General features: G+C 37.2%; 1 protein-coding gene across 4 annotated transcripts in view; it reads left to right on the top strand.

The window, feature by feature from the left end:
• Positions 1-14,538, top strand: part of LOC105709615 (ankyrin repeat domain-containing protein 18B-like) — a 65,826-nt gene that overhangs the window by 42,987 nt on the left and 8,301 nt on the right. For 3 of the 4 annotated variants that reach the window (XM_064373511.1, XM_064373510.1, XM_064373513.1), the window contains 3 exons: positions 849-961; positions 3,585-3,711; positions 6,214-6,330. In XM_064373511.1, the coding sequence (XP_064229581.1) occupies positions 849-961; positions 3,585-3,711; positions 6,214-6,330 (357 nt within the window). The remainder of the gene's footprint in view (positions 1-848; positions 962-3,584; positions 3,712-6,213; positions 6,331-14,538) is intronic. The other variant, XM_064373512.1, reaches the window with a different exon arrangement.

Raw genomic sequence — 14,538 nt, 5'->3', positions numbered from 1 at the left:
ATAGGTTGCTGCATTTGGAAATGAGGTGGGGTCAGAGGAAGAGATGGGAGGGTTTGGTCACTGCTCACAGTTGCTCTCTAGTAAAGCAAGATAAAGTCCTTGATGACTGTCAGATTTTTAATTGGAATTACAGGATTAAAAATCAGATTTCAATGTAAAATAAGACAAGTGATGAAAAATTGATCTCTAGATGAGACTATGTGTTATAAAGTTCAATGGAAGAGGAGAAACAGGATATAGAAAAGCCACAAAAATTAGACAGAAGTTATGTTTTTGTTTGTTGTAGAGAGGAATTAAACTTTATTTAAAGGGAAATGGTTAAGAGAAAAGGAAAAGCTGAAACCATGGGTGAATACTTACAGAGAATGAGGGTATTTAGCTCATCCTGAAGACAGATGAGGATCAAAAATGTAATGGGAACCAGATGAGAGTTTTCTAAAAATTGTCTTAGTAAGATGTAATTTAACACAACCTGGGATATGTTGAAGTGTTGATGACAGTGTTTCTAGGGCATCTTTGAAAACTAAAATGCAAATATAACTACTCTTAATTTTTTTCTGCTAAACTTAGTATTTTATGCTCAAACCCCCTCTCTTCTTAACAAAAATTATTGGCAGTTTAAATATCAGAAAAGTTAATAAGAAAAGTATGAATCATTTTTAGCTGTTTTAAGAAAAGTGATTGTTATTAAATTCTGTCTTTATTGGCAGCAGGTTTATAAAATGCACTTTACACACCTGACTAAATACATATTATTCAAAAACTTATAAGAAATACTATTTTTTTAAGATAGAAGAGTATGTCTCTATATTTTTAAAAATACTTTTAAAAACTATGTTTTTTTCAAGTCTGAGAAAGAAAAGGAAGAATTAAGAAAACTTTCTGTGTTAATATCATGTCTGAAGAATAATGTGGATCAAATAAGAAAGAAAAATAATGAAGTAGAAAAAGAGAGAACTGGGTATGGTATTAATATTGTAGAACATTTTAATCATACATTAATTGATTTAACTATACTTTTACTTTGTCAAAACCTAGATACAAATTCATTTTATTACTGCATTTTTATAAATTCTATTTTAACATTTATTTTAGAAATTCATAATGCAACCTATTTTTGAATATCAAAATATTACATTTATTCTTTAATGATTTTGAAAACGATAATGACAAAGCCTTGTACATATAATGTCAACTGAATCTTTATCATCTAGTGTGAATTTTGTTTTTGAAGATATTTTTGCTGTCTTTGTTATTTTTTCCTTCCTTTGGTAGTATCCTCCTCTGCTGTATTCAAATTCTTTGAAGAAGACCTATCTGTGTCATTCATTATTTAACAACATCAAAATTTATTTTGCTATTTTCCTTGTATTTTCTTTCTGCTTCTTTCTCTTTTTAAGATATAAAACCTATCATGGAAATTTACACATTTTCTATGGGTACCTTCCTTATATACATGAGGTATATGTGTTATTAAACTTCTGTTTCACACAAATAAACTTTATTTCAAGAGAAATAACGTTTCTCTTTATGGAGTGCAGTGACATGCTGCCAGCTCACTGCAACCTCTGCCTCCCGGGTTCAGGCAATTCTCCTGCCTCAGCCTCCCAAGTAGCCGGGATATTAATATGTATAACTTAAAAGAGTAAAATGAGTAATCATGATTTTATCACAGATGAAAAATGGAATGTGTCTTTGAAGTCACCAACACAGCTACTTTTCTATGTTTGCTGAGTACTTGAGTTCATTTGCTGATTCTAATCAACATTTTTCTGTCATAGCCTTTCTGGACACGGTTTTGTATTTCTTTCATTTTGTTGGTAGTGTCAGCAAAGATCTCTAGATCTGTTCTTCAAGCAGTCTTTAAGTCTTCACACATCTCTATGCTCATTTTCTTTCTTCTAAAACTGCCTATTTCTTTTTCCCCTCAACTCGGACATCAAAAATGTTTTCTTATCTGTTTCTTTTTTGTTTGTTTGTTTTTGAGATGGAGTTTCGCTCTTGTTACCCAGGCTGGAGTGCAATGGCGCGATCTCGGCTCTCCGCAACCTCCGTTTCCTGGGTTCAGGCAATTCTCTTGCCTCAGCCTCCCGAGTAGCTGGGATTACAGGCGCGCGCCACCATGCCCAGCTAATTTTTTGTATTTTTAGTAGAGACGGGGTTTCACCATGTTGACCAGGATGGTCTCGATCTCTTGACCTCGTGATCCACCCGCCTCGGCCTCGCAAAGTGCTGGGATTACAGGCGTGAGCCACTGCGCCCGGCCCTCTTAGCTGTTTCTTTTTGTAGTTTGTGTAAGGGTAACCGAGAGAAAGGAGAATAGACCCAAAGTCAGGCAAGAAAGTTTTCTTTCCTTTTTTTTTTTTTTTTTTTTTTGAGACGGAGTTTCGCTCTTGTTACTCAGGCTGGAGTGCAATGGCGCGATCTCGGCTCACCGCAACCTCCGCCTCCTGGGTTCAAGCAATTCTCCTGCCTCAGCCTCCTGAGTAGCTGGGACTACAGGCGAACGCCACCACGCCCAGCTCATTTTTGCATTTTTAGTAGAGACGGGATTTCACCATATTGGCCAGTATGGTCTCGATCTCTTGACCTCGTGATCCACTCGTCTCGTCTCCCAAAGTGCTGGGATTATAGGCGTGAGCCACCTCCCAAAGTGCTGGGATTATAGGCGTGAGCCACCAGCGCCCGGCCAAGAAAGTTTTCTTACGCTGCCGGGCTGCTCAAAGGAGGCAGCAGTTCTGAGTTTACAGAAGGAGTGGTTTATATGGGGTGAGGGGGACGCAAGGGGGTTTCAGGTAACAGAGCTAGTTTTTTAACTTTCAGTAGACCTACAATACATCATCCTGTGACTTTCGTGGTGGCAGTCATTAAAGAAAAGACCGAAACCAGGATTTCTTACAGATATGTGTCAAACAGGAATTTACGAGTATAGATAACCATATGTTTTCCCTGTCATCCCTCGAGCTGCGGTGCTACCCCCATAGCTGTAATTAGGCTTTGCTTAATTGTAGCACGTCTAGCAGCCTTAATGTGGCACCTAGGGAGGGGTTCAGGAATGCAGCTGCAGAGCAATCAGAGAGGGGTGGGGTCAGCCTGCACAGAGGGGTTTTCTGAGGCAGCAGGGCTCATCCTTAACAGTTTGAATGATCTCCTTGATGCTTTTTGTGTATACTTCCTTTTCTTCTTAAAGACTGTGGTCAACAGTTATCAAAATTTGTTTTTGTGTCTTTTTCAAACCTGTATGTTTTACATTTTCATCTTGGATACTCATCTCTGAGTTATGGCTAATATTTAGTAATAGATTATTTTATCTTAACATACTAAAATGTATACACAGTTTATAAAATCTGTGTATGATACAATATCACTCTATCTGCCATTTACATAATAAAAGTTTTCTTCATATTATACATCTAAGACTTTATTAGAATGTTTTAAAACTATGTTCAGTTGAAACAAATGAGAGGATCATAATTTATATTTTATATATTCCTTTTATATGCTACAATATAGTATCTGTTTAAAAATTATTTAGTATTTCCTCTTAAAAATACTTGATTTACTAATTCATTACATTTCTGCAGATATAAGAAATTCCTGGAAATGACAAAATATATGTTAAATGAATTTGGAAATGAAGAGTTGGGTTTCCATGGAGATTTAACAGATCAATTGAAAATGGATATTCTGATTAAGAAGCTAAAACATAAGGTAATTTCTGGTCAGTCTTGGGATTTAAAAAGTCACTTAATTTGGGGAAATATTGATGAATGGAAAAATCCAAATTCTGTCAAACAAGTTTACAGAGGATTATTCTAAGCCAGTATAAGTGACTGTGGCCCTGGGTTACACAACCTCAAGAGATCCTGAGAAACGAGTTACAATTTGGTTTTACACATTTCCAGGGGACAGAAATTGTAGGAAAATCACAAGTCAATATGAGGAAGGCATACACTGGTTCAGCTCAAAAAGGGGGGGCATATAGAAGGGGAGGGGCTTACAAGTCATAGGTGGGTTTTAGAGATTCTTTAGGTGACAGTTGGTAGAGTTAAGCTATTGTCTAAAACTTGAAATCTGTAGAAAGAAATGCCTAATTAAAATGAGGGGATCATGGAGGCCAAGGTGTTTATTGTGTAGATGAAGCCTCATAGCCTGCAGCCATCAGAGAGAATAGATGGTAAATATATCTTTTCAGACTTTATATATGTCAGGCTCTTAGATAATCTCCCCTAGTCTGGGAATGCATAGAAGTGGAGAGATCTGGTTACATTAATAGAGACTTTTTACGGATGCAAATTTCCCAGAGAAGACAGCTTTGTAGGGCCATTTTAATCTCTTGACCCTGTGGCAGCCTTTTCAAATTGTGTCAAATAAATACATTTGGGGGTAAATTATTTTGATTTCCCTCAGCATCTGCTATCTGTGATGCTGTACAGAGTCAGCTTGAAAAGTTAACCATTAATATGAGTTAATAAAACTCATTGGTGAGATTTTATAGTTTGTAAGGTGTGACTCCCCAGGCAAAAGAATTGGGGCAAAAGAAAAAATGGTCAGAATTTAATCCTCAATATAAATCTGTCAGTGCTTTAAGCAGTGAAAAGAAGATATATATTTTTTTAACATTTTACAGACTTGATACTAATGGAAAGGACAGTTTTTATATATACATGTATTATAGCAGGAGCAGCCACGAGAAACAGAACTCTCAAACACTGAATAGGGAAGGGAAGGGTTTATTACGGCCGAGAGTTGAATAATAATTTGTCTAAACTCGGCTGGTCCAACAAAGGAAGTTTCTGCCTTTATATAGGCTTATACACTAGATATTACACATGGAAGAATCTTAGGTTTACAGCCTTAGAAATCACATATGAAGGGGTTTCAGGTTTACAGTTTTAGGAATCACATGCAAAAAGGTTTCTGGTTTACAGTGAGAAGGTTTCGGGTTTAGTTTTAGGAATCACATGTGAAAAGCTTTGGTCTCCAGATGGAGGAGTGTGTTGGGGGTTTGATCTTGTTTTAATTAAAAACAGTGTCTTCCAGAGAGTTTCCCCAATACCAAGCCTGTTATTTACAGGAAGGTGAGTCAGGAGGCACTGGTGGACCAGCCTTTTCTTCTATTGAAATGCAGTCAAGGGGGAGTTGATCCCAGATGCCTGGGTTTCCTCCCTCTCTCTCTCTCTCTCTTTCTCTCTCTCACTCTTTCTCTCTCCCTGTCTCTTCCCCCCCCCCCACCCTCTCTCTCTCTATATATATATAACTTTTTCTTTCTTTTTCTTGAGATGTACTCTTACTCTGTCACCCAGGCTGGAGTGCAGTGGCATGCTGTCAGCTCACTGCAACCTCTGCCTCCTGGGTTCAAGCAGTTCTTCTGCCTCAGCCTCCCAAGTAGCTGGGTCTACAATGCTCATGCTGCCACATCTGGCTAATTTTTTTTTGTATTTTAGTAAGATAGGGTTTCACTGTGTTGTCCAGGCTTGTCTTGAACTCCTGAGCTCGGCAATCTGCCTGCATTGACCTCTCAAAGTACTGAAATTACAGGTGTGAGCCACCACACCTGGCCAATATATTACTTTTTTTAAATAAAAAGGACATGCTGTTAATTCTCTTATGCCTCGAACCATGGCCAATGATCTGAAACCAAGCAATACACTGTTGCATGACTCCAGATCACTAGCAGGAAATAAACTTGGAGGGTAAGAAGTTTATTGAGATATAATTAACACAACATGCAATTCACTCATTTAAAGTACACAATTCATTGACTTTTAGTTTTTCACAGAGTTATGCAATCATCACAATCAATTTTAGAACAGTTTCATTACCCTAAAAAGAAACCCCACATTATTTAGCCATCCCCACTGGCTTATCCTTCCTCCCTCAGCCCTAAGGAACCATCCTCCTTCTTTGTATCAATCTGTTTTCTATTTTGAACATTTCATATCAATTGATTCACAATGTGTGGTTTATTGTGACTGGCTTCTTTAACTTAACATGACTTTTTAAAGCTTCATCTATATCGTAGCAGGTATCAGTACTTAATGTCTTCTTATTGCTGAGTAATATCCCATTGTACAGATACACCAAATGTTTTATTTATCCATTCTTCAGTTGGTGGACCTTTGGGTTAGTTTTACTTTTTAGGTCTTGTTAATAATGCCGCTTTGAACTTTTACATACAAGTTTTTGTGTTTGCATATGTTTCTTTTTTAGTATATACTTAGGACTCGAATTTCTGGTTCATATGGCAACTTCATGCTTCACCTTTTGAGGAGCTGCCAGTGTGTTTTCCAAAGTGGCTTCACCATTTCACATTCCCAGCAGCATTGTGTAAGGGTTTTAGTTTCTCCACATCCTTGGTAACACTAATTTTCTATGTTTTTCATTGAACAAAGATTTCATCCTCACGGTGTGAAGTGGTATCACATGATGGTTTTGATTTATATTTCCTTAATGACTAATTGCATTAAGCATCTTTTATGTGCTTATTAACCATGTGTATATCCTCTTTTTTTTTCTTTGAGACAGAGTCTCACTCCTTCACCAGCCACCAGGCTGGACTGCAGTGGTGCGACCTTGGCTCACTGCAACCTCTGCCTCCCGTATTCAAGTAATTCTCCTGCCTCAGCCTCCCAAGTAGCTGGGATTACAGGCGTGTGCCACCACACCCAGCTAATTCTTTTGTATTTTCAGTAGAGACGGGGTTTCACCATGTTGGCCAGGAGTGTATATCTTCTTTGCAGAAGTGTTTATTACAATTCTTTGCCCATTTTTTAATTGGGTTACCTTGTTATTTCTGAATTATAAAGGTTTTTAAAAATACATCCTAGATAATGAGTCCTTTCTTAGATATATGCTTTTCAAATGTTTTCTTCTACTCAGTGGCTTGCCTTTTCACTTTTTTGAGACTGCCCTTTCATGATCAACAGTTTTCAATTTCCTATTTCTTCTTTTGATATTATAGCTAAGAAAACACTGCCAAATGCAGTCACAAAGATTTAGGCCAGTGCTTTTTTACTGAGAGTTTTATAGTTTTAGCTCTTGCATTTAGCTGTTTTGTTTTGAGGTAATTTTTAGATATGGTATGTGTAAGAGTCCAACTTTATTTTTTTTGCATATGGATATCTAGTTGTCCCAGCACCATTTGTTGAAAAGATGATTTTTTCTCCATTTAATTGTTTCATTAACCTTGTGAAAAATCAATTAACTGTAAATTTACAGGTTTATATTTAGATTACCAATTCTAATATGTTTATCTATGTTTATTCTTATGCCAGGACCAAATCAAATTTAATTAGAAGGTGTTTTCAGTCATGTTGCATATTACCAGTTGTCTTATGTCATAATAAAATTGGATGTGGTGGAACATCTTTAACCTCACCTTGTGTGTCTCAAAGGTGCCTATGGCCAGCTCATACCTTACTGATGCTAAGATATTATGGGAAGTCAGGCTTACAAGACACCGTTTATTTATTTTTCTCCATTCAAATCTTTAGTCTCTTAGCCAATGGCTCCCTCTTTAGTCCCATTTTATTCAAATTTTGGTCACAGGATTTACTGACGTAATTTTCCATTTAGTGCATTTTTTTTTTTTTTTTTGAGACGGAGTTTCACTCTTTGTTGCCCAGGCTGGAGTGCAATGGCATAATCTCGGCTCACTGCAACCTCCACCTCCCAGGTTCAAGCGATTATTTTGCCTCAGCCTCCTGAGTAGCTGGGATTACAGGCCTGTGCCACCATACCTGGCTAATTTTGTATTTTTAGTAGAGATGAGGTTTCTCTATGTTGGTCAGGCTGGTCTTGAACTCTTGACCTCAGGTGATCTGTCTGCCTTGTCCTCCTAAAGTGCTGGGATTACAGGTGTGAGCCACTGTACTTGGCCTCATGCATTATATTAACTCATTATAATGTATAGAATCACTTATAAATGTTCACCATCTAGGAAGGAGAAGTTTAAGTAAGGCTATCAGCTTTCCTCAGTGGAAACCAAGTTAAGTCATCGTCTTTCAGTTTGAAGATCCACTTTCCAACTGCTGGCTGGTTGACACGGGGGCTGATTTTTTCCTTGGTGCAGATCCTCCATTCTCAGAAACCACGGTTCCTTGTATTGATCTCCTTTGATTTAAACAGAGTTGCCCAGATCTGCTTTCTAGCTCAATATAAGATAATTGGAATATGAAGTGTAACTCATGACAAGAAAAATTTTTAGGCATGCAGCACTTAAAAATTAGATAATATTCAGACAATTTATCAGAGACAAATAGTAGATTAGTATTTTGAATTTCAATATTTCAGAGCCAATTTGTATGTTATAAAGAACATATGTTACATTGCAGTGTAGCATAAAGATGCGATGGTCTTCTCCACAGAAACAAGCTTGAAGCAAGGTAAAGGAGTGATTGTATTTAATTTCTTCACATTCAAAGCACACTACATTTATTTTACTTCATAAAGATTAAAAACGAATCCGTAATATTATTTTTCTTCGCCCACTTTATTTATTTATTTATCTTTAAGTTCTGGGGTACCTGTGCAGATTGTGCAAGTTTGTTACATAGGTATACACGTGTCACAGTGGTGGTTTGCTGCATCCATCACCCCATCATTTACATTAGGTATTTCTCCTAATGCTATCCCCCACAATTCCCCACACCCTGCTATTCCTCCCCTAGCTTCCCACCCCGCAGGCGCTGGTGTGTGATGTTCTCCTCCTTGTGTCCATGTGTTCTTATTGTATAACACCCAATTATGAATGAGAACATGTGGTGTTTGGTTTTCTGTTCTTGTGTCAGTTTGCTGAGAATGATGGTTTCCAGGTTCATCCATGTCCCTGCAAAGAACATTAACTCATCTTTTTTCATGACTGCATAGTATTCCATGGTGTGTATGTGCCACATTTTCTTTATCCAGTCTATCCTTGATGGGCATTTGGGTTGGTTCCAAGTCTTTGCTATTGTGAACAGTGCTGCAATAAACATATGTGTGCATGTGTCTTTATAATATAATGATTTATAATCCTTTGGGTATAGACCCAGTAACGGGATTGCTCGGTAAAATGGTATTTCTATTTCTAGATCCTTAAGGAATAGCCACACTGTCTTCCACAATGGTTGAATTAATTTACACTCCCACCAACAACGTAAAAGCGTTCCTATTTTTCCACATTCTCTCCAGCATCTGTTGTCTCCTGATTTTTTAATGATCACTATTCTAAATGGCGTGAAGTGGTATCTCAATGTAGTTTTGACTCTCATTTCTCTAATGACCATTGATGATGAGCTTCTTTTCATATGTTTTTTAGCTGCATAAGTCTTCTTTTGAAAAGTGTCTGTTCATATCCTTTGCCCACTTTTTGATGGAGTAGTTTTTTCCTTGTAAATTTATTTAAGTTCTCCATAGATTCTGGATATTAGCTTTTTGTCTGATGGGTAGATTGCAAAAAACTTTTTCCCATTCTGTTGGTTGCTGGTTCACTCTTCGATAGTTTCTTTTGCTGTGCAGAAGCTCTTAGGTTTAAATAGATCCCCTTTGTCTATTTTGGCTTTTGTTGCCATTGCTTTTGTATTTTAGTCATGAAGTTCTTGCCCCTGCCTATGTCCTGAATGATATTGCCTAGGTTTTCTTCTAGAGTTTTTATGGTGTTAGGCCTTATACTTAAATCTTTAATCCATCTAGAGTTAATTTTTATATCAGGTATAAGGAAGGGATCCAGGTTCAGCTTTCTGCATATGGCTAGCCAGTTTTCCCAGCACCATTTATTAAATAGGGGATCTTTCCCCCTTGCTTGTTTTTGTCTGGTTTGTCAAAGATCAGATGGTTGTAGTTGTGTGGTGTTCTTTCTGAGGATTCTGTTTGATTCCATTGGTCTATATCTCTGTTTTGGTACCAGGACCATGCTGTTTTGAGTACAGTAGTCTTGTAGTATAGTTTGAAGTCAGGTAGCATGATACCGCCAGCTTAGGTTTTTGTTGTTGTTGTTGTTGTTGTTGTTGTTGTTGTTTGCTTGGGATTGTCTTGGCTATATGGGCTCTTTTTTGGTTCCATATGCAATTTAAGGTGGTTTTTTTTCTAATTCTGTGAAGAAAGTCATTGGTAGCTTGATGGGGATAGCATTGAATCTATAAATTACTTTGGGCAGTATGGCCATTTTCATGATATTGATTCTTCCTAGCCAGGAGCATGAAATGTTTTTCCATCTGTTTGTGTCCTCGCTTATTTTTTTGGGCAGTGGTTTGTAGTTCTCCTTGCAGAGGTCCTTCACATACCTTGTTAGTTGTATTCCTAGATATTGTATTCTCTTCGTAGCAATTGTGAATGGGAGTTTGCTCTTGATTTGGCTCTCTGTCTGTTATTGGTGTATAGAAATGCTTGCGATTTTTGCACATTGATTTTGTACCCTTACACTTTGCTGAAGTTGCTTATCAGCTTAAGGAGATTTTGGACTGAGATGATGGGGTTTTCTAAATATGCAATCATACCATCTGCAAACAGGGACAATTTGACATCCTCTCTTTCTATTTGAATATCCTTTATTTTCTTTCTGTTTACTATGTTGAATAGGAGTGGTGAGAGAGGGCGTCCTTGTCTTGTGCCCGTTTTCAAAGGGAATGCTTCCAGTTTTTGCCCATTCAGTATGATATTAGCTGTGGGTTTGTCATAAATAGCTCTTGTTATTTTGAGATATGATCCATCGATACCTAGTTTATTGAGGGTTTTTAGCATAAAGTGCTGTTGAATTTTATTGAAGGCCTTCTCTGCATCTATTGAGATAAGCATGTGATTTTTGTCTTTGGTTCTGTTTATGTGATGGATTACATTTATAGGTTTGTGTATGTTGAACCAGCATTGCATCCCTGGGATGAAGCCAGCTTAATCATGATGGATAAGCTTTTTGATGTGCTGTTAGATTCAGTTTGCCAGTGTTTTATTGAAGATTTTTGCATCAATGTTCATCATGGATATTGGCCTGACATTTTCTTTTTTAGTTGTGTCTCTGCCAGGTTTTGGTATCAGGATGATGATGGTCTCATAAAATGAGTTAGGTAGGATTCCCTCTGTTTGTATTATTTGGAATAGTTTCAGAAGGAATGGTACCAGCTCTTTGTACCTCAGGTAGAATTCGGCTGTGAACCTGTCTGGTCCTGGACTTTTTTTGGTTAGTAGGGTATTAATTCCTGCCTCAACTTCAGACCTTGTTATTGGTCTCTTTAGGAATTCAACTTCTTCCTGGTTTAGTCTTGGGAGGGTGTAAGTGTCCAAGAATTTATCCATTTCTTCTAGATTTACTGGTTTATTTGCATAGAGGTGTTTGTAAGTAATCTCTGATGGTAGTTTGTATTTCTGTGGGATCAGTAGTGCTATCCCCTTTATCATTTTTTATTGCATCTATTTGAATCTTCTCTCTTTTCTATTAGTCTGGCTAGTAGTCTATTTTGTTGATCTTTTCAAAAAACCAGCTCCTGGATTTATTGATTTTTCTTGAAGGGTTTCTTGTGTATCTATCTCCTTCAGTTTTGCTTTGATTTTAGTGATTTCTTGCCTTCTGCTAGCTTTAACTTTGTTTGATCTTGCTCCTCTAGTTCTTTGAATTGTGGCATTAGGGTGTCAATTTTATATCTTTCCTTGCTTCTCTGGGGACATTTAGTGCTATAAATTTCCCTCTAGACAATGCTTTAAATATGTCCTAGAGAAAATGAATCTATAATACTCTCACTGCCTCATTGAAAAAAGAAAAATGAAAATTGAATACTAGAATGATTAATAAATACTCAAAGCTGCTTGCTTCTTTTAAAATTTCAGTTAATTGAAATCAAGAAAATGTCTGATTTTGATTATTTAACCAAATATTTCTAGTTGTTTTTGAATCATGTGTCTTCTTGTTTACTAGTCTCATTTTCTAACTTGAGGAGAAATTCTAAATAGGCACCCTTGCCTTGTTATCAGAGTTCCTAACTGAAGGGAGTTACAGGAAAACTTCCCATTCAGGAGCTTCTGTCTCTCTCCTGGTTATCTGCCACTTCTCAATAATGATTGTAATCAATAAATCAATCTCAAAATTTATTAGATCCTACTTTAAAGGAGACGGTTTTCTGCTGTATGAGTTCTGTTTCTTGTTGTCTGTTTTTAAAATAATTTTATTTTTCCCAACAATTACCCAGACTTTGGTGGCTTGAAATATTTATTTTGCTCATGTGTCTGTGATTTGGAAAAAGCTTGGCCAGGACAGCTTGTCTCTGCTCCCCTCAGCTTCCCTAGGGACAGCTGAAAGGCTGGGGAAGTGGAATCCTCTGAAGGTTTGCTCACTCAAGTGTTTGATTTTTGACACTGACTGTTGACTGAAACTTTGCCTGGGGTGGGCAGCGTAAACACTGACACTGGAACTCCCAGGCCCTCTTTGTGGCCTGAGCTTTCTCACAATGTACAGGCTGGGTTCCAAGGGCAAACAGTATGAGACAGAGAAGTCACATTGTATCCCTTTTACCACATTCGATTAATTAGAAACAAGTCACTAAGGTTGGCCCATAGTCTGTTTTTTTAATGGGATAAATATATTTTCTCTTTTATTTTTAGTTGACATGTACATACATAATTATGGGCTACAGAGTGATGCTTTGATACATGTATATAGTGTGTAATGATCAAATAATTAGGCTAACTAGCATATTTATTAAACAATTTTTTATTTCTTTGTGTTGTAAGCATTCAAAATCTTCTAGCTTTTTGAAATATGCAATAAATGATAGTTAACCGTATTCACCATGCAATGCCACAGAACGCCAGAACTCATTTGTCTTATCTAGCTGTAATTCTATATCCATCAACCAGCCTCCCCTCCCCTACTTTCATGAGCTTTTTGCTCGTTTGTTTGTTTGTTAAGAGACAGAGTCTAGCTAGTCTAATCTGGGCTCTGGGCAATTCTGATCTAGTCACCCAGACTAGAGACAGCGGTTTGATCATAGCTCACTGCAGCCGCAGACTCAGGCTGACGTAATCCTCCCGCCTCAGCCTCCTGAGCAGCTGGGATTATGGGCATGCACCCCTCCATCTGGGTGTTTTTTTGTTTTGTAGAGACAGGGTCTGCCTATATTGCCCAGGATGGTCTGGAACTCCTGATCTCAAGTGATTCTCCCACCTTGACCTTTCAAAGTGCTGGGATTACAGGCTTTGTAACTGAGGGCCACGTTGTCCAGTCCTCAGTTTTTCTTTAGCTTCTGCACATGAGTGAGAATGTGCAATATTTATCTTTATGTGCCTGCACTTAATATAATGTCCTTCAGATTCATCCTTGTGGCCACATATAACAGGATTGTGTTCTTATGGCATAATAGTATTCCATCATGTACACATACATTTTCTTTATTCCTTTGTTGATGAACATGTAGGTTGATTCCATACCTTAGCTGTTGTGAGTAGTGCTACAATAAACATGTAAGTACAGGTATCTTTTTGATATATTGTTTTCTTTTCTATTGGTTGAATACCCAGTAGTATGATTGCTGGATCCTTGGCAGCTCCATTTTTAGTTTTTTGGGAAAAATCCATGTCATTTTCTGTAGTAGCTGTACCAATTTACATTCCTGCCAACAGCATATGAGTTCTCTGCAAACTGACTGGCATTTGTTATTTTTTGTCTTTTCAATGATAATCATTTATTTGAACTGGAGTAAGATTATATCACATTGTGGGTTTGGTTTGCATTTTCCTGAAAATTAGTGACACTGAGCATTTTACAGTATATATATTGGCCATTTGTATGGTTATTTTTTAAGATTTATTTAGATCTTTTACCCAATTTTTTTTATTGTAAAGTTGTTTGAGTTCCTTGTATATTCTGGATATCATTTCCTGATTAGATGAATAGATTGCATGTATTTTCTCCCTTTCTGCAAGTTTTCTCTTCACTCAGTTGTTTGCTGTGCAGAAGCTTTTTAGCTCAATATAGTATCATTGGTCTATTATTTGATTTTTGCCTATTATTTTAATGTCTTACACATAAAATCTTGGTGAAGACTAATGTTCTGAAGCATTTTTGTTATGTTTTCTTCTAGTAGTTTTATAGTTTGGGGCCTTACATTTAAGTCTTTTATCCATTGTGAGTTTGTTTTGGTGAATGGTGTGAGACAAGTGTCTGGTTTTATTCTTCTCCATTGGATATCTAGTTTCTCCAGTGCCATTTATTGAAGAGGGCATCCATTCCCCAGTGTATGTTCTTGGCACCTGTGTCCAAAATCAGTTGGCTGTGAATGTGTAGATTTTTTTCTGGGTTCTGTATTCTATGGCCCTAACCCCAAGAATTATTACTTCTTGAAATGCAATTCAAATTACCATAAAACATTTGAAATTTAGGGAAAGGCATTAATATCCCCACAATCTGTATTAGTCCATTTTCATGCTGCTGATAAAGACATACCTGAGAATGGGTAATTTATAATGAAAAACAGGTTTAATAGACTCTCAGTTCCACGTGGCTGGGGAGGCCTCACAATTGTGACAGGAGGTGAAAGTCATGTTTTACATGGCAGCAGACAAGAAAGAAAT

Source organism: Aotus nancymaae, unplaced genomic scaffold, assembly GCF_030222135.1.
Source record: "Aotus nancymaae isolate 86718 unplaced genomic scaffold, 86718_ANA_hifiasm-v0.15.2.pri h1tg000009l, whole genome shotgun sequence".
Classification (NCBI taxonomy): Eukaryota; Metazoa; Chordata; class Mammalia; order Primates; family Aotidae; genus Aotus; species Aotus nancymaae.
The sequence above is the reverse complement of the archived record's forward strand: the minus strand, read 5'-3'. Positions and strand labels throughout refer to the sequence as shown.